This window comes from Zingiber officinale, chromosome 5B, assembly GCF_018446385.1.
Source record: "Zingiber officinale cultivar Zhangliang chromosome 5B, Zo_v1.1, whole genome shotgun sequence".
Taxonomy (NCBI): Eukaryota; Viridiplantae; Streptophyta; class Magnoliopsida; order Zingiberales; family Zingiberaceae; genus Zingiber; species Zingiber officinale.
Genome location: NC_055995.1, coordinates 107,804,079 through 107,828,882, shown reverse-complemented (window position 1 = coordinate 107,828,882; position 24,804 = coordinate 107,804,079). Strand labels below are relative to the sequence as shown.

The 24,804-nt window shown below is 39.2% G+C and overlaps 1 protein-coding gene across 3 annotated transcripts in view; it reads left to right on the top strand.

Moving 5' to 3' along the window:
• Positions 1 to 24,804, top strand: part of LOC121985297 (putative ABC transporter C family member 15) — a 54,268-nt gene that overhangs the window by 16,445 nt on the left and 13,019 nt on the right. For 2 of the 3 annotated variants that reach the window (XM_042538660.1, XM_042538661.1), the window contains exon 9: positions 12,201 to 12,506. The exons of the other annotated variant lie outside the window; for it this stretch is intronic. In XM_042538660.1, coding sequence (XP_042394594.1) covers positions 12,201 to 12,506 — 306 coding nt within the window. The remainder of the gene's footprint in view (positions 1 to 12,200; positions 12,507 to 24,804) is intronic. 3 annotated transcript variants of the gene reach the window in all.

Below are 24,804 nucleotides of genomic sequence, written 5' to 3'. Positions count from 1 at the left end.
AAGTCTTTCAAGGTAATGTGAAAGGTTCTAACATAAACTTCTCAATCTCACCTTCAATACACATCAATAAAACAATTAAAATATGGAAAGAATGAAAGCTAGATCAGAATATACAAGATAAGACCGCTAATCAGAGCATTAGATAATCATTAATTTGATTTGGCTCCCCCTTGAAGTTATTAGGTTTGATGTAGCTAGATGGGGTGAATAAACACAACCCTATAATAAAAAAGAAATTGTTTTTGATGATCTTGCAAATGCAAGGCTTAAACAACTTGTTAGTCATCAAAGATATGTAGCGGAAATAAGATAAACAACCAATCAAAGTAAGCAATGTTAACGCAGTACATTTAACATGGTTTAAACCCTCAGATCCTACTCTATGGCTTACTAACTTGTAAGGTGAGTCACTCCTCGAAATCCCCTACATAAAAAAGTTCTCCTTCCAAGAGGTGAAGAAACCTTGTACAAGAGTCTTTGTTTTTCTATTTTACAAAAAGTTTAGAAAAATTAAAGCACAAGAGGGAATAATATAAATTAAAAAATAAACCTTTCTAGAGAATTATGTTGTCAAGAACCCCCCTAAGCATGAAGACTAAAGTAGAGAATGTAAGTTTAGAGCATGTGATTGTTGTTATTCGAAGTTGCCTTGCTCCCTTAATAGTCGCAATCTGAAGGACTTCAATCAACTCAACTGGACTATCAATCGACTAAATGTTGATTTTGGAAGCTTATCCATTATGATTGTTTCTTCTTTAGTCAACTTAAAGTTCATCGTATTGACTCAGTCTTCACTAATCAACTCTAAATGACATCAGTTGACAACTAGATAATCACTGATATCTTCTTCTAATAACTTTGCCTTTATTCAACTTGATCTAGTCAATTGACTCACTTGGATAAAATGGTGACTTTTTCACTAATAACTTGTCTTCAATCGACTCCAATAAGTGAAACGACCCTAAGTTGTTTTTTTTTGGTTTACATTCCATGCACCATATAACATTCCAATTAAACAAAAAAAACTGTCTACAATTAATAAACCTGTCAAACATCCTGGAGGTCTAACTTCAATACTATTTTATTTTCTCTAAATCATAAATGGCGTTTATTTATTCTTTATGTGGAATCGGAAGGTCCTTGGGAGTGTACTGTCCAGCCTAGTCTGGTCAAGGGTCCGAGCCTCCAACGTCATCCGTTTCTTCACCTGCCACAAACCAAACCTAGTGAGTCTAACTGAGCACCTCCAAACCATAGTAGCAAAAGTCCCTTTACCAGTTGCATGCATCATTAAATCTACCTTTACTTGGAATTTATTGTCAAAGAAACAAGTAAGCAGGCATATAGACATTTTTCCATAAAACATTAAACTATAAGTATCACACAATATTTCTGTGTATCCTTTAATCATTACATTATATAGCATTTTCCTTTAGCATTTATCATATATCATTCTTGGGTGGAGATGCATCAGTTACCCTTTATCCTTTGTCCGATTGATCAATCTGTTTAACCATGGTACCAGGCGGCAGGGCGTCAGCAACTCTCGTCACTGGTCCGTGGCCAAATATGGGAATCTGGTATTGGGTCCCTCTGGGGCTTTGCCCCATAAACGGGGTCCCTCTAGGGCCTTGGCCCTCACAGAATTTTCATTAATCCTTATCATCATTGTCATTTTTCTTTTTTTTTGTTCATCATTAAATAAGCATTCATACCATTCATCTAAATAAGGCTCAAATAAACATGTATATCATTAACTACGTGAGCTCGATAAGCATGGATATCATTAACTAAATAAAGCTAAATAAGCATGATTATCATTTACTACATAAAGCTAATTAAACAATCATACTATTAATCTACATGAGGCTCAAATAAGCATGTATATCATTAACTACGTGAGCTCGATAAGCATGGATATCATTAACTAAATAAAGATAAATAAGCATGATTATCATTTACTACATAAAGCTAATTAAACGATCATACCATTAATCTATTTGAGGCTCAAATAAGCATACATATCACTAACTACGTGAAGCTCAATAAATATGAACATCATTAACTACTTAAAGCTAAATAAACATCCACCCTCCTAGACCTCCTCGAACATCAAGTGACCAACCATTCGTCAAAATCTAATACACACCCTTTGATAACTTCTCAAACCTTGTTGCAAATAGCCCAAGTAATCCTACAAAAACCTGCTGCTTGTAGCTCCCAATTCCCCCTCAAAAACTTGCTGCACATACCCAAATACCCCTCAAAAACCTGCTGCTCTTAGCCCTCAAATCCCCCTCGAAAACTTGCTGCATATACCCCAAATATCCCTAAAACAAACCTACTGCTCTTAGCCCTCAAATCCCTCTTGAAAATCTACTGTGTATAACCCAGAAATCTCTCAAAAACTTGCTGTGTATACAGGTTCAAAGGAGTAGAAAGAAAAGTCGAAAAATTACTGCGTATACAGATTCAAAGGAGTAGAAAGAAAGGTCGAAAACCTACTGCGTATACTGATTCAAAGGCGTAGAAAGAAAGGTCGAAAACCTGTTGCATATACAGATTCAAAGGAGTAGAAAGAAAAGAGTTTAAGAGGTGCCTTTGTGCTCAGAGGTTTAGTGTTGGCGTAGGTGACGACGAGAAGCAACGATGGGGTGTCCCTTTGACCTCGTTCTTCCTTCCAAGGTCGAAGCCTTCTCTCCTCTTCTTGCTTGCCGCTGAGATCTCTCCCTCTCCCTTTCTTTTCTTCCGCCGAGACCTCTCCCTCTCCTTTTTCTTCTCTTTTTTTTCCACCGCCCTTCTTATAAGAAACTAAACCCTAGGGTTGGGTCCATTCCTTACCAATTGGGTCGAGCCCATGAGTCCATTAGTTGGTTAATAGCGCAATTTAGCCCCCTTAAATAAAATAAAAGTTTATTATCATGTTCCCCTTGAATTTTTCTTTAAAAAAATAAAATCGGACCTTACAATAAGTCCAATCAACTCAAATCTTGTTTCCATAAAACTATTTTAGTCGACTCAATTCAATCAAACACATCTTCAATCACCTAATTAGTTGACTAAATTATAGTTTGAATCAAGAATGTTTCTATTTGGGAACCGTCTAGATATAGTTGACTACTTGATTGATTTGACTGCTGACTAAATTTGCTTAACTTTGACCTTGTTTATTGACTTCAACTTAGAACCACCTGTTCTTTGGTCAAATATATGCCTAACTAGAAAAAGTCTACCCAAAATCCAAAATATTCACTTGTAATCATTCATCTCACTTGTCTTCAACTCTTTATGTTGATGATGCTCCTCCCTTGAGTCATTTTCAACAAGACTTCAATCTTTCGAATGCCCAAGCTCTATATGCTTAACATGCCTTCTAGTCTTTCTTGACTCATGCCTTAAGCCATAAAACCAACATCCTCCTAACATGTACATTAACCTCGAAATCTATCGAACTAAGAGCTACCTACTCCACAACCATTATGCTAGGAACTCTCTCCTTTGAATCTTCAACTTTCAAGGATACTCATCTCTAGGTCTTGTTCATCTACTAAGCACCTCTTAAACTTCTGGCAACATCGATTGGACTTCTTCCACATTTGCCAATCACTTCTTATACTTCTTCCACATCTGCCAAGTACTTTTTTCTCTACCAAGTATCGAGCCATCTTGACTTACTTGAACTTCTTCCATCTATCAAGTATCTAGTCACTTCACTCACTTTAACTTCTTCCATCTACACCTGCAATTCTTTGTCAAGTTCGTGCGCACACTTGGCACTCATTAGGATAACATAAATTAAGCCTAACTTAAATCTTTTGCCGACTATATCAAAATTACTTATACTTAAAATATAATTGTACCAACAATTTCCCCTCAACTTAAACCTCTTAAGGTATGATTGCACAAATAAAGGCAAATTTTTCCTCCCCTTATTTTATGATTTGACCTTAAAAATGTCTTTATGCACCAACAATTTTCCATACAACAACAACAACAACAACCAAGCCTTTTCCCATAAATGATAAAATATTGAATTTAGAATTTGGTGCTATAAATATTAAGGAAACATTTCAACAATTTTGTGTACTATCAAATTTTAATGAAACAAATGAAAAAACTACATGAAAATGAAAATGGTTTTCAAAACTTTATGTTGTAGTTTTAACCAACTCAACTATCTTGTAAGTTGATTGATCAAGGTGCTAATTGACTATATACTCTCATTATCTCATAGTTAACTAAAATCTACAATTCCTAGTAGATCAATTTTTTAAAAATATCATAACAAATTCTAAATACAATAACAACTAAGTTTTTATCCCACTAAGTGGGGTTTTATCAAAACAAATTCTACATAATTTGAAAAATTATGAAATTTTGGTAACAAATATTTTTCTATTGTCAATTCATAGGAAAAACATATTTTAACCATAAAAAATAATTTTTGAGGGTTATTAAAAATGAATCAAAAGTTTTAGTTCTTCAAATAATTATCAGTTTAACAGTTATTCTTGCCCATTTCAAGTATGCAAATTTCAACAATAAACAGGACATATTAAATCACTTAATTACTTATGCTAGGCTCTAATTTATGCATTTTACAAGTCAAGATTACTGCTTAGCTTGAAGTAAATCCTAGTTAGTGTGCAAATTTCCAAGGGATGAATTCACCATTCTCCTCGATTATTAACATACAACTCTGCCTAATATGATGAAGTTAAAACTTTGAGATTCAAGATCTATTGGTCTCAATTAGGTCCACTAAGTATTCAATGGGAAAATCCATCATAGCGACTTTCCTAGATCCACTAGTTAAAGTAGCCTTTTATATATAATAAATGACACGGTCTGATAAGATGAACTTTTGACTTGAGACATTGCTTTATAACCCAAACCCCAGTTGATACGGGTTATGATAGATCGGCCGAGCGAGTGAAGGAAGAGTTTAGGTCAAGAGAGATATAAAAAGTATATAGCCGATTAAATAAAGGTCGAGCGAGCACCTACGTGCTCATATACGCTCAGCCGGGCGAAACCTGCCTGAGCATAAAGACATTTAGCCTTATATATAACTCTCAGCATATTACCGGCCGACTGCAGGCCGAGCAAGCACCCACGTGCTTATATATGCTCTGTCGGACAAAGCCCGCCCAAGTATAAAGGCATTTTAGCCTTATATAATATTCTCATCATATTACCAACCGATCGCAAGCCGAGCGAGCACCCACGTGCTCACATATGTTCGGTCGGGCAAAGCCCGCCGGAGCATAAAGGCATTTAGCCTTATATAATATTCTCATCATATTACCGGTCGACTGTAAGCCAAGCGAGCACCCACGTGCTCATATATGCTCGGTCGGGCAAAAGCTCGCCCGAGCATAAAGGCATTTAGCCTTATGTATGATTCTCAGCATAGTATCGGCCAACCGCAGCCCGAGCGAGCGCTCACGTGCTCATATATGCTCGGCCGGGCAAAACCTGCCCGAGCATAAAGACATTTAGTCTTATATATAACTCTCAGTACATTACCGGCCGACCACAGGCTGAGCGAGCGCTCACGTGCTCATATATGCTCGGCCGGGCGAAGTCCACCAGAGCATAAAGGCATTTAGCCTTATATATAACTCTCAGCATATTACCGGCTGATCGCAGGCTGAGCGAGCGCTCACGTACTCATATATGCTCGGTCGGGCGAAGTCCGCCCGAGCATAAAGACATTTAGCCTTATATATAACTCTCAGTATATTACCGGTCGACCGCAGGCCGAGCGAGCGCCTATGCTCTTATATATGCTCGGCCGGGTAAAGCCCATCCGAGCATAAAGGCACTTAGCCTTTGGTATGACTTCTAGCTTATCACCAGCTGATCACAGACCGAGCGAGTACCCACGTGATCGTATAAGGTCGACCGGGCTGAAAAGCCCTCCCGGGCATAAAGTAACTAAGCCTTATGATACATTCTTAATATACGGCCGGCTTGAACGACCGGCTGAGACATATTCAACAGGAGGCATTCTTAACAGTATATACGGCTGGCTTGAACGACCGGTCGAGACATATTCAACAGGAGGCATTCTTATCTCGGCAAGTAGATTGATGAAAAATATTTTTTTTCTTTCAAAAAATCATCTTAGTGCTCATTAAAATATTCTTTTCTATTGCCAGAATACAAATTTTGATTTGAAATTAGTTTTCAGCGTGTAAAAATTTTTAAACAAATTTCGCACTTCAGATTTTTTTATTCATCAGATAAATCTAACATAAACGTGTATAGTCATCAATAAATGCTACAAACCATTTTTTTCAGAAAGAGTAGTAATTTTAGATGACTCCAAATATCACTATGAATCAAATAAAAAGGTTTGGAGGTCTGGTAAATCTTTGGCTAATAAGTTAAACAATGAGATTTTGCAAAAATATAAGTTTCACAATGTAAAGAAAAGCAATTAATGCGTTTAAATAATTCTGAAAATAAGTTTTTTAGATAAAGAAAACTAGGATGTCGTAGTCTATAGTGTCATAGCATTATTTTTTCTTGAACCGAGTTTTAACTAATATTGTTAAAGCTCTGAGCTTTTTTTATTACTAACAGTACTTCATCCAAGTAGTAAAGACCTTCAATCATCCTAGCACGTCCAATCATCATCCTCGATTTCTGGTCCTGAATTTCACAATGTGATTCAAGAAATATAATACGACAATTTGAATCTTTAGATAGTTTATTAAAAAGGTTGCAAGCTAATTTAGGAACATGAAGAACATAATTGAAATTAATTTTCTCGGTCAGTTTAATATGTCTTTTTCATGCAATAGGTGAAAAACTACTATTGGCAATTCTAATTTTCTCATTTCCAAAACAAGGAAAATAAATATTAAATAAGTGAAAGCAACTAGACATGTGAGATGAGGCTCTAGAATCTATGATCCACTGAGAGGAGTTTAAAAGAGAGAGAGAGCTTTATGATTGCTACCTTTTTGTGCCAAGGAAACACTAGGAATACCAAATGAGAAGTTGGATTTTATCAGCTTCAAGAATTGATCAATCTACTTTTTGTTGAGGGGATCTAAGTCGGATTGTTCTTATTTCTATAAAAGCTAATATAGAGAGAATTTACAATAGAAAAGGAAACTAATAAAAAGAAAACTAAATAAAATTAATATTTGACAAATTATACTTTCCTATTTCTTCTTATTTGTATATCTTTTACCATTTTTATTTACATAAGAAACGATCCTGGAATATTCCTGAAATTATGACTAGATCAAGGACTTTAATGACAAAATTCCATCACTTCCTTACCTAGTAATCAATTCACCTAACCTACGTTCACTTGCAAATTTGACACACAAATCAAATCACATAATATCTAACTTTAAATTGTTTATTGTATATCAAAATTTCAGATTTGATTATTTAGTAATCCTTGTACCAATACCCTTGTTGTTCATTCCCCAAAGATAAATGTGTCGATTTAGCATTCTACAATGTGCCAATTGACTCTAACTATTGTTTAGTGGACTACATACAAGTCAACTCCACATCTGAAATTCATGCTAAATTCTAAAATTCATGAAAAAAATTTAGAAACCTCCAAAAATTTTCAAATTTTGCAAAGAGATTTGTTTTACCAATGTGTACTTTGGAAAATGGATTTACACCAAAAGTTCTTCCAAATTCCAAGTTGTACACAAAAGCTAAAACTAGCTAAATAGTTTTAAAAACTTTGATCCTAAAGTTCTAGTTTTGATTATGACCCATTTTATCATTCAATTCCATACCAAAATACACCCATTGCATTAGTTTATTTGACATCTCATATAATTCAATTTCATATTTCTTAAAATTTCCCATATAATCCTTTCATGAAACATTCTTATAATGTACCAATTTTGTAGGATAAGCCCCCTACTCATCCTTAAACACATTGGCACAACCTATCCCTATTAATATCTCAAGCATTCCTTCCTTTGGATCCTTAAGATCATAGGTCCCAAATTGACTCATGAAGCTCTCCCTAGAGTTTCCATACTTAAGACATTTTTGTAGGTCCAAATATCACTTTAGCGGTGTTTAACCTAGATGGTTCTCCCATACCATAATCAAATGTCACCCTAGCATATGATGATACCTCAAGCTTAGATATTGAAGATTGGCATCCTAAACCAAGCTATCTATTGGTGCAATTAACTCTTTGTCAAAGGTTGACTAGGTCTGAATTGGATTTCGATAACTGATCAATATATTTGATGGTTGAGTGATATGTTAAGTTGATCAAGGTTGAGTAGATACTTAATATTGGAGAAGTTAAAGTAGGTCATGGTTGATTGAACACTTGTAGTTGAAAGTCCTATAGGGAATTAGAAATGGAGGAAGTTCTAATAGGTAAGGGTGATTAGATGTTAGGCACGTGGGTGGAAATCTTAATAGATCATGGGTATGTTAGGTATGTGATGGGAAGTCTTGGCAGATCATGCAGGATTGGATGTTTGAGAAGGGATGAAATCTTGACAGGTTAAGAGTGACTAAATTCTAAGCAAGGTTGAAAGTCCTAAAGGAGAAGATTTTAGGAAGTGGAAGTCTTGGTAGTTCAAGGATAACCTAAGACTAGGCAAATGGAAATCTTATTAGGCTTAAAGTAGCAGGATATTAGGCAACAGTTATAGTCTCAGAGGCAAGGAGTCTTTACGCAAGGATAAAGTCCTAGTAAGTCAAGGTTATCTTGTACTAAGCATACAATGAAATTTGAGAGACATGGGGTCTCATAGCATAGAGAAATTTGAATGAATAGTGTTTTAAGTTGAATCAAGAAGTTGACTCAATCAATAATATTTTTTAGTCGAGTTAGAGAGTCGATTCAATGAATAATATGTCCTGTCGACTCATAGAGTTAACTCAGCGAATAGTATTTTCAACACAAGTTTAAAAAAATAGGTTGAATATGAACATAAGGTTGTTTAATCAGCTAGGGCAGTCGACGATGCACTAGGAGTCGACTAGGGCAATTGACTAAGGCTAAAATGGTTAGAATATAAAATTCTTGAGTTGACTATAGAAATCAACTCGACAAATATATGGTGAACAATCAACTAAAGGTAATGTCAAAAAATGATTAATGAGGATCATGAAGATGTAGGCATGCCATTTCCTACAATATTAGTCATATCAAGAAAAACAGTCAATTGATGGTGCACAAATAGTTAACTGATGGTGATCTAGATAAAAGATTATAGATTCGTTCATTTCAGATAAGAGACTTTAGGAGATCTATTCCATGAGGTGCTAGGGGAAGTGTTATTGCATTTTAGAGCTTCTAAAGAGAATACAAAGCAACTAAGCAAGCAAGATCTCATTCGTTTGTAATTTCCTTTATTGTATAATTTCATATATACTTGTATTTATTATGTTTTTTTATATTTCTATAAGAATAGAATATTGTAAGAGGTTTTTTCACCTTATGTTCGACAAAGAGAAAAGTAACGACGTTATCAAGGTTGACCCATTGAAGGGTTATAAACCGTAGAGTAGAAATCAGGGATTGCCAACCATGTAAAAGAATGATTTGTTATTGTTGCCTATTTGTGTTATTTTTTCATGTTTCTGTTGTCCATTCATATATTGTAGACAAGTACTATCGATGAAAATAAATTGAAAGATGAATGCACTATTCACCCCCTCTTACTGTAAATTGGTGGTCCTACACTATCATGCTTAGGCCTTTGCCTTTCAATCATCACATCTAAGTTCTTAGACCCGTTAACAAATTTTTCTAAGATTTTTTCCATATTCTCAAGTTTTTCCCTTAAAGCTTGAATCTCCAATTTTAGCTTCATAAGACTAGAAGTGTTTTGTCTCCTTTGAACATGCTTGCCTAGATTCTTATTTTCTACTTATCTATCCCTAGGCAAAGTAGTTCTATCATGACATGTATTCCTAGACCTATCATGATATTTGAACTCATAATTTTGAATAGGTAAATGAACATACGAATTGACCCTATTCATGGAAGAATTTACATTTGAATTAAAATTCAAATAAGAAGAGCACACCTTCTCCTATACCTTTGGAACTTCCCCTCAACATGAGCATCCATTATTCCACTCTTTTATTTGCTTCTTCTTCTTCTTCTTCACTACCCCCTTCTTTGGAAACTTTGAGTGGTAATGACCTCTTTCTACACACGTGAAACAAACGATATGGTTCTTGTTCTTGGTTCCTTTTCCTACGAATTGGGCTAGTAGAAACTTATTCAACATTATTCAATTGACCTCTTTCTTGATGAGTAGACGCTTGTTCTTCTAGTGTCACCTTTGATTGCATTTAAAGCACACAATGTGCTCCTTGTTCCTTGAAATACTTGAAGGTCCTTCCAAGCAATTCAGTCATCAGTTGACTAGATTCAACATACGTTTATTAAACCAAATCATAAGTTGGTTCAAACCACAAACAATGTTAAGGGTTTGCTAGTTGATGACTTGCCTCATAGTCATCTATGAGTTGATTGGATTCCAGACAAAGAGGTTCCTAACTATGATCACCTTAATGATCGAGTTTGCTTAAGTTGAATTCTACCCTTGCTCCATGCATACAAGTCATTCAACTTTCATAGCTTATCACTAGTCTTACCATTGTAGCTCGACTCCCCCTCCCCTCATCAAATCTCCCATCAGGTTACTTGCTCCCTCAATTATACATGATCCTTTGCCTAGTCTCCACATGCCATTTTTCACATCTTGACCCTTACAGTTTGTCTTCATCATCTGTCATCTTCGCTACATTAATGCTCCTTGTCCTGCTATCCCTTGGATGTTTCATGTCATCCTTCTCTGATCTCTATGGACCTCAAGCTATAAAACAACCAATTTGACCATGTCAAGTCATTGCTCTAGAGCTCTTCAACACTCGAATGTCTCGTATTATTCTTCCATGATCTCTACTTGCATCCAATAACTGAGTGTCCTCCTTAGCCATGCCACACCACGCCACGCCAAGTCATTATACATATCATCACTCGACCTTGTCGAGCACAAATTCTCCAAGCTCCATGTGTGTTCCTGTAAGTCCTTATACACTCAAACACACTTATTGAATCATAAGATAAAACCTAACTTAAACTTTTTTTGCCAAAATATTAAAATTGAAAGTCGCATTGAATCACTTCGAACATGATTACACCAACAAAAACACTTTACATCATCATACCAAACATGTAACACCTATGCCCAAGAGACTTAAAAGTAGCATGACACAATATGTCACACTTGTTTGCATTAAAAAAAATTGCTTTTTCAATTAATCTTTCTATCGAGGGCAAAAATCTTGCTGAAGTAACTTGATGATAGATGTTACAACTCAATACAATTCAATAAAAATGGTCATCGTCTAAATTGATTCTTGTCATTGACCAATACTTTAAATTGAGACCCCTAATTCATTGGAAATGCTCTTTAAGCAAGGGAGAGGGATTCTACCTAAAAAGGTTCTAGATGATAAATACTGTATCTAAAACTATCATCTCTTGTTATTGTTGCCCTAAAGCAAGCACACTGAAGCTAAAGAAAATTCTAATAAATGAGGAGAAAATGATAACTTTCACAACCTATTTGGTAATTGTCACCAAGAATGTAATTCAAAATGGTTGCAAATAGCCCAAGCCACATGTAGCCCTAATGGTCATCGTGATACATGAAAGTAAGCGATTGACCAAAAAATGGAAGGGAGGAAGCTATAGGGAGTTGAGAGATTGAACAACTTCCTTCTTCATCATCATTAAGCATGCCCTTTCAAAACAAGGCAACAACCCAAAATTTGCACCTTCAAAGATGGGAGAAAGATGAGTTGTCTTCAATTTTGGGAGATATATCTTTCTGAATTGAGAGAAATGGAAAGAGACAGAATCATTCTTCCTAGTTATGTGTATGTACTCAGCTCTAGTGCTTCGCTTTTGCTCATTATATTTTTGGCAATTACTGGATATACAAATGAAACAACAAAAGGTTTAGTATTTTTTATCAAATTCAAATACAACTGATTGATTTTTTTTTGTTCTTGCTTCCATATTGATTAATCATCTAGGCATTGCAAACCTCAATAAACCATCCAACATATGAAGTACTCTGATTCAACATCTTTTGTTTCTTTTAATGCCTTTAAAAATTATGTCTCTGTGAGTAACTTGTGGCTTCTTTTTATCATTTATACAGGTCAGATATGCAGAACATCTGCCGTCCGTTTTGAAAAACATAACATGTGTCATTCCTGGAAGAAAAAAAGTTGGTGTAGTAGGACGAACAGGAAGCGGCAAATCAACTTTGATACAGGCACTTTTCCGCATAGTTGAACCAAGACAAGGAAGCATTTTAATTGATGATGTGGACATACTTAAGATAGGTCTCCATGATTTGCGCTCCAGACTAAGCATAATACCACAAGACCCGACAATGTTTGAGGGAACAGTAAGGGGAAACCTTGATCCCTTGGAGGAATACTCAGATAACATAATATGGGAGGCAAGTTATTCTGTCCAAAACTTAAGTAATACAACAATCTAGTTAATTAATAGAATAGGAATCATTAGTACTAACATGATACTGACCTCAGCTAATTATAATTCTTAACCATGCATATTATTTGTTTGTTTAAACCTATCTCACTGTAGATCGAGCATGTTAGGAAAAGAGTTGGCTTCAAATAGTAGTAAATAGTTGAGATCAGGAAGAGAAATGAATTACATCTTAATTAGATAAAAAGTAAACTATTAAACCTGTTAGAATAAGTAAAAGGGTATTTGTGTCTTTTGGTGTATATCTTCTTTTCTATATAAAGGCCTAACTCGTGGGGTTCCTATGACACGAGATTTTAGGTTTTACTTTAAAACATGGTATCAGAGTCAAGTTAAAACCCTAATTTCTTTCCTCTACCTGCGTCGTCTCTGTCTCTTTCTGCCGCGCGAGTTCTCAAGCGACGCTGAGCTCCGCCTCGTGGACGCCCGACGCCCGCCTGCTGTTTCGTGGACTCCAGACACCCGACGCCCGACGCCAGACGCTAGAATCTCTCGCGACGGACGGCGACGAGTGCTGCGGGCTGAAAGTGACAGCGGCGACGTTCCCTGTTCAAGCTCAACTCTTCGGCGGCAGGGGAAGAATCGGTGGCGACAGTGGCGTTCCAGTTTCTTCCCCTTCATCAGCAAGCTTCGAAGAGTTCCTGCTGGAGTAGGGCATCTCCGAAGAAGCTTCTGCATCTCATCCGACCTGCTGCGAGTTTTCTAGTGGCTGTTCTCGTTCCCGGATTCATTCGATTGGGCAGAAGAAGCAAGCGTAGTCTGGTTCACAGTTCTATTCATGGCTAGATCTGGCGCCCCAAAGCCAGATACCTCAATCTTTACCAACCATATTACTGCACCCCTTTCTTCCGAGCAGTTGGATGGTAAACATTATATCTCCTGGGCATCTCACATTGAACTTTGGCTTGTTGGACAGGGATATGAGACACATCTCACTCAAACTGAAGAAGATGTTCAAGACGCCGATCGTCCTCTGTGGAAGAAGGTTGACGCTCAGTTGTGTTGTATTATCCGAGCCACCATCCATTCATCTCTTAGGAATGTGTTCCGTACTCACAAAACCTGTAAAGCTGTTTGGACACAAGCTCAACAACTCTTTACAAACACCTCTCGACGGCTCTATCAAGTTTGTGAAGATCTCATGACTATCCTCAGCGCCAATCAGATTAAGGATTCAATGTCAAATTATCTGGGTTCAGTTTCTAGCCTTCTCTGTGAACTGCTCCCACCTGCGGCTGATCCTGTTGAAGAGCTTGAAAATCGGAAGAAATTTTTTATGTCTTTGGCTTTATATGGTCTGCCCATAAATTATTCTCATGTCCGTGACCAGATCCTGGGCAGCCCCACAGAAGCTACCATGGAAAATACCTGGGCGACTCTTCTCCGTGTCCCGGCCAAAGTCTTGACGATGCCTTCTTCTGTTCCCGTTGACTTGTCAGCTTTAGTCTCTCGACACAAAGGACCTCCACCTCGCAAGGGTGGCAAAGGACGCCCTTGGTGTGATCATTGCCACCGACCGGGACACACGGTTGATAAATGCTGGAGTCTACATGGTCGTCCTTCTCGTGCTGCTCAGATTGTTCAGAGTTCTGCTCCTTCAGCTTCCACTTCACAGTTAACACCTGATTCGACTTCAACACCTTCCTATACTGACTTTCTGAAATGGTTTGAGGATCGACAGGCTTCGGGCTCCACTGCTACCATTGCAGACGCTGGTACTTCTTTTGCTGGCATATCTCGTTCTTCGAGTCTTTGGGTTCTTGATTCTGGGGCCACCGATCATATCACTGGTAATAAATCCCTTTTTTCCTCTCTCACTACTTCTGGTAATTTACCAATGGTCACCATGGCCAATGGTTCCCAAACTCAATCCCAGGGTATTGATATTGTTCATCCTTCTTCATCTCTTTCAGTTCATAATGTTCTTTATGTTCCCGGCGCTCCTTTTAATTTATTATCAATAAGTCAACTTACTCGATCTCTTGATTGTGTCATTTCTTTTACTAACACGTCCGTTTCCTTACAGGACCGGAGTACGGGGAGGATGATTGGCTTCGGATGTGAATCTCATGGCCTATATCGACTTCACCAACCCTCTTTTGTTGGTTCGGCGGCGGCATCTCCACTTCTTATTCATGCTCAGTTGGGACATCCAGGTCTTCATAAGTTGAAACAGTTACATCCTAGTCTTTCTCACTTAGAGTCTTTATCTTGTGCGTCGTGTCAATTAGGTAAGCATGTTCGTAGTTCTTTTTCTCCTCGTATTGAGAGTCGGGCTATGTCTCCTTTTTCTTTGGTTCATTCTGATGTTTGGGGTCCGAGTCGTGTTTCTTCTACAATGGGTCAAGATATTTTGTTACTTTTATAGACGATTTTTCCCGTTGTACATGGTTATATCTAATGAAGGATCGTTCAGAGTTGTTTTCTATTTTTGAATCATTTTTCCTTGAAATAAAAACTCAATTTGGTACTTCCCTTCGAACTTTGCAAAGTGATAATGCACGCGAGTATTTGTCTACTCAGTTTCGTACCTTCTTGACATCTTATAGTGTGCTGCATCGCACGTCTTGCCCTCATACCCCTCAACAGAATGGGGTTGCAGAACGCAAGAATCGTCATCTCCTTGAAACCACTCGGACTCTTCTTCTCCATTCTCATGTCCCTCATCAGTTTTGGGGTGATGCCGTACTTACTGCGTGTTATCTCATCAATCGCATGCCTTCATTCACTCTCCAGGGTAAAATACCTCATCAGGTACTTTATCCACATCAGTCCCTTCATCCTCTACCACCTCGGGTCTTTGGTTCTATTTGTTTTGTTCATGCTCTTGATCCCGGCATTGACAAACTATCTCCTCGGTCTCATAAGTGTGTCTTCCTTGGGTACCCGTGGTCTCAGAAAGGGTACAAGTGTTATTCCCCTACTCTTCGTCGGTACTTCATCTCTGCTGACGTCACATTCTTTGAGTCGGTTTCTTTTTTTGGTCCTTCCGCTTCACAGGCCGAGGTTTCTCCCTCTCCACCTGCACCAATGACTATCTTTTATCCTCCGGAGGCGCCTCCATCATCTCCTGCCTCGTCTCCTCCTTTGCAGGTTTATCAGCGCCGTCCTCGTTCTGCTTTGCCACCGACCAACACTGACACTGCTGTGGGCACATCTGTGGAGCCAAGTCCTTCACATCTTCCTCTGGTCCTGTCTCCTGAATCTGATATTCCCATTGCACTTCGAAAAGGTATGCGTTCCACTCATAATCCTTCTCCTCATTATGTTTCTTTGAGTTATCATCGTCTTTCTCCTTCCTATTATTCTTGTCTTTCTTCCTTGTCGTCTGTTTCTCTTCCAAAGACTGCAGGTGATGCCTTTGCCCATCCAGGATGGAAACAAGCTATGCTTGATGAAATGAGTGCCCTACAGAGCAGTGGGACTTGGGACCTCGTTCCTCTACCTCCTGGGAAGTCAGTGGTTGGTTGTCGATAGGTGTTTACGGTGAAAGTTGGTGTAGACGGCACGGTTGATCGGCTTAAGGCTCGTCTTGTCGCTAAAGGCTATACTCAGGTATTTGGATTGGATTATGGCGACACCTTTTCTCCTGTTGTCAAGATGTCTTCTGTGCGTCTTTTTCTGTCTATTGCTGCAATACGCCATTGGCCCCTTTATCAGTTGGACATCAAAAATGCATTCTTACATGGTGACCTGCTCGAGGAAGTCTACATGGAGCAACCTCCGTGTTTTGTTGCTCAGGGGGAGTCTTCTGGTCTTGTATGTCGCTTGCGGAAATCTTTATATGGTCTCAAGCAGTCACCCAGAGCATGGTTCAGTAGATTTAGTACCATAATTCAACAGTTTGGCATGACTCGAAGCGAGGCTGATCATTCTGTTTTTTATCGCCACTCATCTACTGGTTGCATCTATGTAGTGGTTTATGTTGATGATATTATCATCACAGGTAATGATCATCTTGGAATTTCACAAGTAAAACAACATCTTTTCAAACATTTCCAGACAAAAGATCTCGGCAAACTCAAATATTTTCTAGGGATAGAAGTGGCGCAGTCTAAAGATGGGATCATTATATCCCAAAGGAAGTATGCAATGGATATTCTGGAAGAAACAGGAATGTTAAACTCAAAGACAGTCGACAATCCCATGGATCCTAATGTCAAGCTCCTACCAAATCAGGGGGAGCCTCTTTCAGATCCTGAACGGTACAGGCGATTGGTAGGGAAACTAAGCTACCTTACTGTCACTTGTCCGGATATCTCATTTGCAGTGAGTGTAGTAAGTCAGTTTCTTAGCTCTCCATGCAAAGAACATTGGGATGCAGTGACTCGCATTGTTCGATATATCAGGGGAGCATCAGGAAAGGGTCTTTTATATGAATACAAAGGATATACTAAAGTCGTAGGATATTCTGATGCAGATTGGGCAGGATCTCCCTCTGATAGAAGGTCCACTTCTGGATTTTGTATATTTGTCGGAGGTAACCTTATCTCTTGGAAAAGCAAAAAACAAAATGTTATGGCAAGATCCAGTGCAGAGGCAGAATATCGAGCTATGACTATTGCTAGTCAAGAACTTATATGGTTAAAACAGTTGCTTCAGGAACTAAGGTTTGGAGAGGTTACACAAATGTCACTCATATGTGACAACCAAGCTGCTATGCATATTGCCTCAAATCCAGTCTTCCATGAGAGAACAAAGCATATTGAAGTTGACTGTCACTTTGTCAGAGAGAAAGTCATATCTGGAGAAATATCTACTAGTTTTGTCAACTCAAATGATCAGCTAGCAGATATATTCACTAAATCACTTAGAGGTCCCCGGATTGACTACATATGTAACAAGCTTGGTATATATGATCTATATTCTCAAGTTTGAGGGGGAGTGTTAGAATAAGTAAAAGGGTATTTGTGTCTTTTGATATATATCTTCTTTTCTATATAAAGGCCTAACTCGTGAGGTTCCTATGACACGAGATTTTAGGTTTTACTTTAAAACAAAACCTATATAGATTATGTGGGACCAGACCAATCAACCGTAACAAACATGTACAACCATGATGAACTCTGACATCTCATTGGAAGCATACAAAATAAAAATATTTTATATAAATAGGGTAAGAAGAAGAACCTCTTGGAGATTTCAGGAAGTTAATGTAGGGATTAATTCAAGTATAACTTTTCGAGGGAGATTGGGATATTATACATACTTACAAAGTTATGCCTATGCCTAGGAAATAAGTAGAGTTAGTGGAGTCATCGTATGCAAGGCACATTGTGAATTCTCACATGACACGTAATCTTTTTGGATAAGAAAAATATTATATCATAGGTCAAGAGTACAGAAAATGATCTATAGCGGATACTTATGTCTGACAGAATTTCATATCAGAGTACACCTCTAAAGACTTGTATATATGTATACTTATACTCCTGAATATCCGCTCAACATTCATTTGCTCATCCTCAGAGATATATTTATTTCTAGCTCTCCATACATAGTGTATTAATGAAGACAAAGCCAAATGTCGAGCCTTTGTTAATACCCTATTCCCACAGTAACATCTCCCAAACATCCTTAGAACCCGTCTGAAAGTGGACATCTCTTGCCGTATATGAAACCAGTCTCTAACCCTCCCCCATAACTCAGCAATATAGGGGGCATTCAAAAAACAAATGCTCTTGCCTCTCGACAAAATGTGCACTGCCTATCCTCTAAGTACTCCTGCCTGTCTTTGGTGCAAAGACACCCCAAGGATAGCATCCAACAAGTGGTAGAGTGACTAGGCTGCAAGTAAGTCTTCCACACCGTTTGTGTCCATACCTTCTTTGAACTAGGATGTCTAAAGAAGTCATATGTCTGAGTCATTCCACCTGTCTTGTGCAAATCAACATGCCAATCTTTGTCCAACAGCAGCCGATGAGCCTGCATCTGAAAGAATTCGGTGTTGTATTAGTGGTAGCCTCTTAATCAAGGGGGAGTCTGTAGAGGCTACTTCCCATGACCACATAATCACATAATGCAAATGTGGTAAAAATGGAGACGTGGTAAATAAGGTTTACACTGCACATAAGGCACAATGTAGTGTGCAAGAAATATGATGATAAGTTGATCCAACAAGTTTTGGTTTGTTCAATCAACTCATTGGCTAGAACTAGTCGTGCGTCAATATGATGTAGATAGAGAGTCATCATAATAGATGCAACTCTTTGGATATCATACTTCACCGACTTAATATTATCGGCTTTCGAGTCACCTCTTAGGGGTCGTTACACCCTTTTGGATAGGCTTATCATTTAGATAAAATTTATTTATCAAGTTTGATGTAAGGGTTGGATTATTTCTCTATAAAGATGATATTATCTTGCATTGGTGCTTACAATTTATCGCCAATCATCTTCTAAAATGCAAAAACCTTCAACTCAAAATAGTAGCAAGTTAAATTTTGAGTCTAGAAGAATTTTCAAAGTTGTAGAATTCTTAAAGAGTAGAGGATGAGAAGAGCTCAAGAGAAGATATTGCAGCATGAGTTAGAGTGATTTGAACAACATGGAAGGGATCTATTTATAGTAGTGATGGGAGGCCCAAAATGTAAAGAGAGGCCTTTGTGTTGGCATAATCATGCCCGAGTGGATCCTGTGCAACCTTAGGTCTTGATGTTTTGACAAAAGTTTAAATTAGATCTGCCTATTGTGATTTGATATGTTAAGTATTAGATTTATAATAATAATAATATTAATAATAATAATAAAAAAATATACCATCATCGAGGGGGGTATCTCTCATTGTGTGATGTGGTTGTACCGCAAGTGCACAGGGTCAAGTAATAAAAGAATATCGTCCACTAGACTGGGTGTTGAGTACAAAAATACTCACAAAGCAGATTATCTGGAGAGAAAAGATGCGCGGTGGTAAAGAACCAAACGTGATCAAGAGAAAACAGTGAGAAAGCTAGTTTGGAAGAAAATCCTAGGTTTTTTGTTTTATCGTGATGAATGTTGACGAATGCAATGTCTTTTATCTTGATGTATGATCATGAAGGGTTCATCCAAAAGTGATTAGATGTGTCTATGGGGTAAAGAAAAACACGGGTATCATTGATCGCATCTATAGTATTTGCCGGTCTTTCATATGGACGCCCAGGCATCCTCTAGTATCATGGGCAGATATGTGCAGATCGAAGGATGAAGGTGGATAGGGGTTCCGGACCTCCGAGCATGGAATCCAGCTCTCTTAGCAAAGGTATTATGGCATATACAGAGGAGGATGCACTCTAGATTAAGTGGGTACATCATACCTACTTGAGTCACATCGACATTTGGACATGGTAAGCAGCTAATATGGATTCCCCTCTGATCAAGAGATTGTTACGGATACATGATCTTATATTAGCGGCTGCCGAGTCACCAGAGGTTGCTCGCCGGCGAGTGACATATTGGTTTGTACAAGATGATGGGGTGACCCCGGGCTTACGACTTCTTTAGGCAGCCTAGTCTAGTCATGCAATCACTTTCAGGATGCTGGCTCAAAATTGACTTCCCACTAGACATCAACAAGATTATTTGGAGGACAAACTGTGCACTTTTTGTGGCCGAGTGATGGAGACGCAGGACCACGTAGGTGCTCCCCCATCATGGAGCTATGGTGAAGGATCAGAGATTGACTTCACATGTCTCAGGAGATGTCCACCTATCGACAGACAATGCAAGTCTTCGGGTGGTATAATCGTAGGAGTAGGACTTTGATAAAGGCACTTCATCTTGTCTCGTCATCTATGATCAATTATGTATGGAGAGACCGAAATCGTAGTTTCTTTTGTAAGGGACAGTTGGATGTTGAGAGGATATACAAGAGTGTACAACTCCACGTATACAAGTCTTTAGGTGTGGAGATTGTAAGTTCCCGGGATAGTTTTGATGTTAATCAACCGAGTTAAGTTAGTTCGTGTGTGTTTTGATACTTTGTGTCTAAGTGTGTAGGAACTTAGGTATCTCAAGAAGTCAAGCAAAAGACGTAGCAAACGAGAAGGGTAGCACGGGAAGGGAGCTGACAGACTCGGTGCATCCGAGGGATGAGGAGCTACAGATGAGTACATCAGTGGAGCGAAAATGACGCACGCGGTGCATCCGAGGGATGAGAAGCTGGGAGGAAATATGCTCGAGGAGAAGGTCAGAGTTAGGTTCGGGTGAGCTCAACTCCGGACGACCAGAGCATCACCCAAGCGAGCGGAACGAAGAATAGTCAATGCTAAGATTGACCATTCGGATGAACAGTACTCGAAGGGCCTCAGACGAGACTGGAGACGCCTCAGATGAACAGTAGCTAAGGCGTCTCAGATCAACCTAAGGCACCTCGAATGAGAGATTGTAGTCGTTACCATGGAGATAAGTAGAGGATGTTGGTGTAGCGGGACCGGCAATAGGGGAGGGGTGAATTGCCTGCAAAATAATAACTACCCTCTTCATACTTTCAACTAAAAAATTAGCAACAATAAAATAAAAAATAATAGAAAAGAAGGAAAAGGAACTCAGCAATTGACTTGGTTAAAACCAAGAAGGTTGTTAATCCAAGGCGGTTGAATGACATATCTCCTTCTATGAAGGCAGAGAAGTCTTTTACACACTTAGAGAGCTCAAGAATTGCTAGGAATTGATTACAGAGTTGAATTCTTAATTCCTAGTTCCAGGGGCCTTTATATAGCTCCTGGAAACTCTATCTCGTGTCTTGAGGAACCTCCAAAGGGGTTGAGGGCGCCTCCAACCGAGGCATCGAATAAAACATTATCCAAATTCGAAACGGTCAAGTAGACTGGGTCGAGGGCGCCCTCAATGGTATTGAGGACGCCTTCAATGTTGAGGGCGCCCTCAATGCTGTTGAGGGCGCCTTCAACCTGCATGGTATAAATAGCTTCCAGCTTCACTTGTTCTTCTTCTTCTGAAGCTCCGATTGCTTGGTTGATTTCGGCCAACCGAAATAGGGCTCACCCGAACCCAATTTCCGACCTTCTCCTCGAGCAAGCTTCCGTCTCGGCTTCTCGTCCCTCGAACGTCGCGCACGTTCTTCTTGTCCACCGGAGTACTCTTCCGCAGCTCTTTCGTCTTTCGGACGCACCAAGCCCGTCGCTTCCCTTCCTGTGTCATCCTTCTCGCTAGCTACGTCTTCCGCTCGACTTCCTGCGCTCCTAAGCTCCTGCATACTTAAACACAGGGATAAAAAACCAAACAGGACCTAACCTAACTTGGTTGATCACATCAAAACAACCACGGGGTCCAACAGAGGAGTCCACATCAACCACAGTGAGGCACCTTTATCAGAACTGAGGTGCCTCCGATGAATCATGGCACCTCTATTCAGCTAGAACAACCGAATGTTGGCAAACTTCATCCTATTGGAGGTGCCATGGATCAATAGAGGCGCCTTCATCGGAACTGAGGTGCCTCCGATGAATCGTGGCACCTCTATTCAGCTAGATCAGCCGAATGCTGGCAAACTTCATCCTATTGGAGGTGCCATGGATCAATAGAGGCGCCTTCATCGGAACTGAGGTGCCTCCGATGAATCGTGGCACCTCTATTCAGCTAGATCAGCCGAATGTTGGCAAACTTCATCCTATTGGAGGTGCTATGGATCAAGAGAGGTGTCCCGAATTGCCACGTTAGGAAAATGGTCATTTCGACCAATGCATTATAAATAGTGCCCTAGACCTAAGTTGTAAAGTAATACACTCAGTTTTCAATTCTGTATAAATAATGTTGTAAGGGGCTTTTTCGTCTCCGACCTTGTCAAAGAAGGAACTTTGCTAGTGAACTTTTCACGGTCTTAGATTAACAACTACCTAGTCTTGGATTCACAACTACCTAGATTGTAACCAAGTAAAATTTTCTGAGTCTTACTTTTTTTTATGTGTTATTTATTTGTTAATTAATGTGTATCCTTACTAAAAGTAAGTTAGCAAGAGAAAGGTCTAATCAATTTGCAGGTCGTCTATTCACCCCTCTAGCCGAATCGGGCATTCATCCATTAAAATTCGAGGGAGAGTTCAATCTTTGGAAGCAATAGATGAAGGTAATTTTCAAAATAGTTTTTGATATATTGCTAACAATTTAATATGATTTTGAAACACTCGGAATGAGAATGAAGAAGAAAAGGAAGAGCGCCAATGGAACAAGAAGCACCAAACCAATTTTGTGGCCAATGGTAAGACAAAGTTCCATCTATTGAGTATACTACCACTCCAAGAAGTTAACCGGATTGGTGCCTACTAGAGCTGTCAGACGGGTCAATCTGTGGCGGGGCGGGTCGGCCCGTGGCGGGTTAACCATTTGGCGGGGCAGGCCAACCCGCCAACTTGGCGGGTTGGGAAATTTCCAACCCAACCCATTCTAAGGCGGGTTGCGGGTTTGGCGGGCCAACCCGCGGGCCCATCAAAATTTTTTTAAAAAATTTAAAAATATTTCATATCTTCAACATTTTACTTCGAAATTTTTTTCCATAATTAAATGTATACATAAACATGTATTTTAAATATAAATGAACACAAATGAGTACTTATGTTGGATGAAAAGTACTATTTTTATTTTAAAATTATAACAAAGAAAGATGATAAATTGGCCTAAAACTTAACTTACATATGTTTTTCAACCCGCGGGCCAACCAAAGCCCGAGCGGGCCGACCCGCGCGGGTCGCGGGCCTAGGCGGGTCGGCCCACGGCGGACTTAGGTTGATAAAATTCCAACCCAACCCGCTTAAATTTTTTGGCGGGGCGGGCCAACCCGACGGGCCCAACCCAAATTGACGACTCTAGTGCCTACAACTTTGCCAAAGAACTCTGGGAGAAGTTCTTGGAACTTTATGACGGCAACTCGGAGGTCAAACTAGAAAGACGAGATGTCACGCCCCAGAGAGTCTCAGCCAGAGGAAAAATCCAGCAGCATCTCCCCTGTACACGTGGCAATCTGAAACATTTATACAACCACAAATATACATTAGCCACACATGACTGGAAAATATATACAACCACGCAGTTATATATATACTAAACAACCCACACGGCTGTACTAAAACAAAAACACAGCGGAAAACGATAGAAAATCATTACAAACCAAAAACAAGACTGCTAGCTGGCTAGGCTTACACAACACAACAATCAAACAAAAATACCACATAACAACATTCCGAAACCAAAACCTAAATTTACATTGCCAAGTAAATAAAAAACATAGACAAAATAAAGTACAAATGAAAACCAGAAACATATCTTCGGATGTGACGTGAGAATCGGCAAACAGAATACTCCAAGCGACTCCAAAAATCTACCTGCTACCTGAAATAAAAATAGCTCAACGGTGTGAGTTCAAAGAACTCAGCGGATATCAAGCTGGCATGCCTAGTAAGATATAACTATCAGTAATAATCATGGAGTACAGTCTTCTGATCAATAATAAGAAATGCAAACTGAAAAGATAACAGAAGAACTGTACTCACCAGGACCTCCTATCCAGATGTAAGGGGGGTCGTCAGACCAGATATATAATGTCTCCTGTATGCATGTCAATCATATGCAACCACCAAAATGCAGCAAACAAAGTGCAACAATCACAAACAATAAATGCAATCAATGCATATGATGCAAAAATGACATGTGTCACCCCTAACGCCAATCAACCATCTCACACGCGATGATAAAACCGAGTGGGTAGAGCTATGATAACTGTGCACTCTGCCATCACTGCTCCTGAGTGACCGAGTGGACAGGATGTTGTCGGAGTACACCTATCCTACTACTCCAAACAGAGTGGGGGAGCGCAATGCTCTCATCTCCCTGAGACAGTCCAGAGAAGGGATCCCTGTCGTGCTACCACGCTGTGTCACGCTACCCATGAGTGGACCAGCGGAGCACCGGCAGAGCAACTGCACACACCCTACCTGATGTACCACTAACCCATGAGTGGTTGTGTGTGCAGATCAAGTAATTGGTGATGTGCTCAACAATAATGGAGCCGACAATCACACAGCATGCAATCATGCAAGATGGTGCATGATACTAAGCATGTAAATCCTAACCATAATCACCTCCACATAATATGTACCAAACAGGAAAATAAATCATACCACGACCTAGGCATCACAGATCTAAGTACACACGCCAGATAATAAAATCCAAAAAAAAAAAAACTAGTCCTATACTCGGTGAAGCCTAGTATGTCACTTCCTCTAGGAACTGAGGTACACATGGCAATAATCA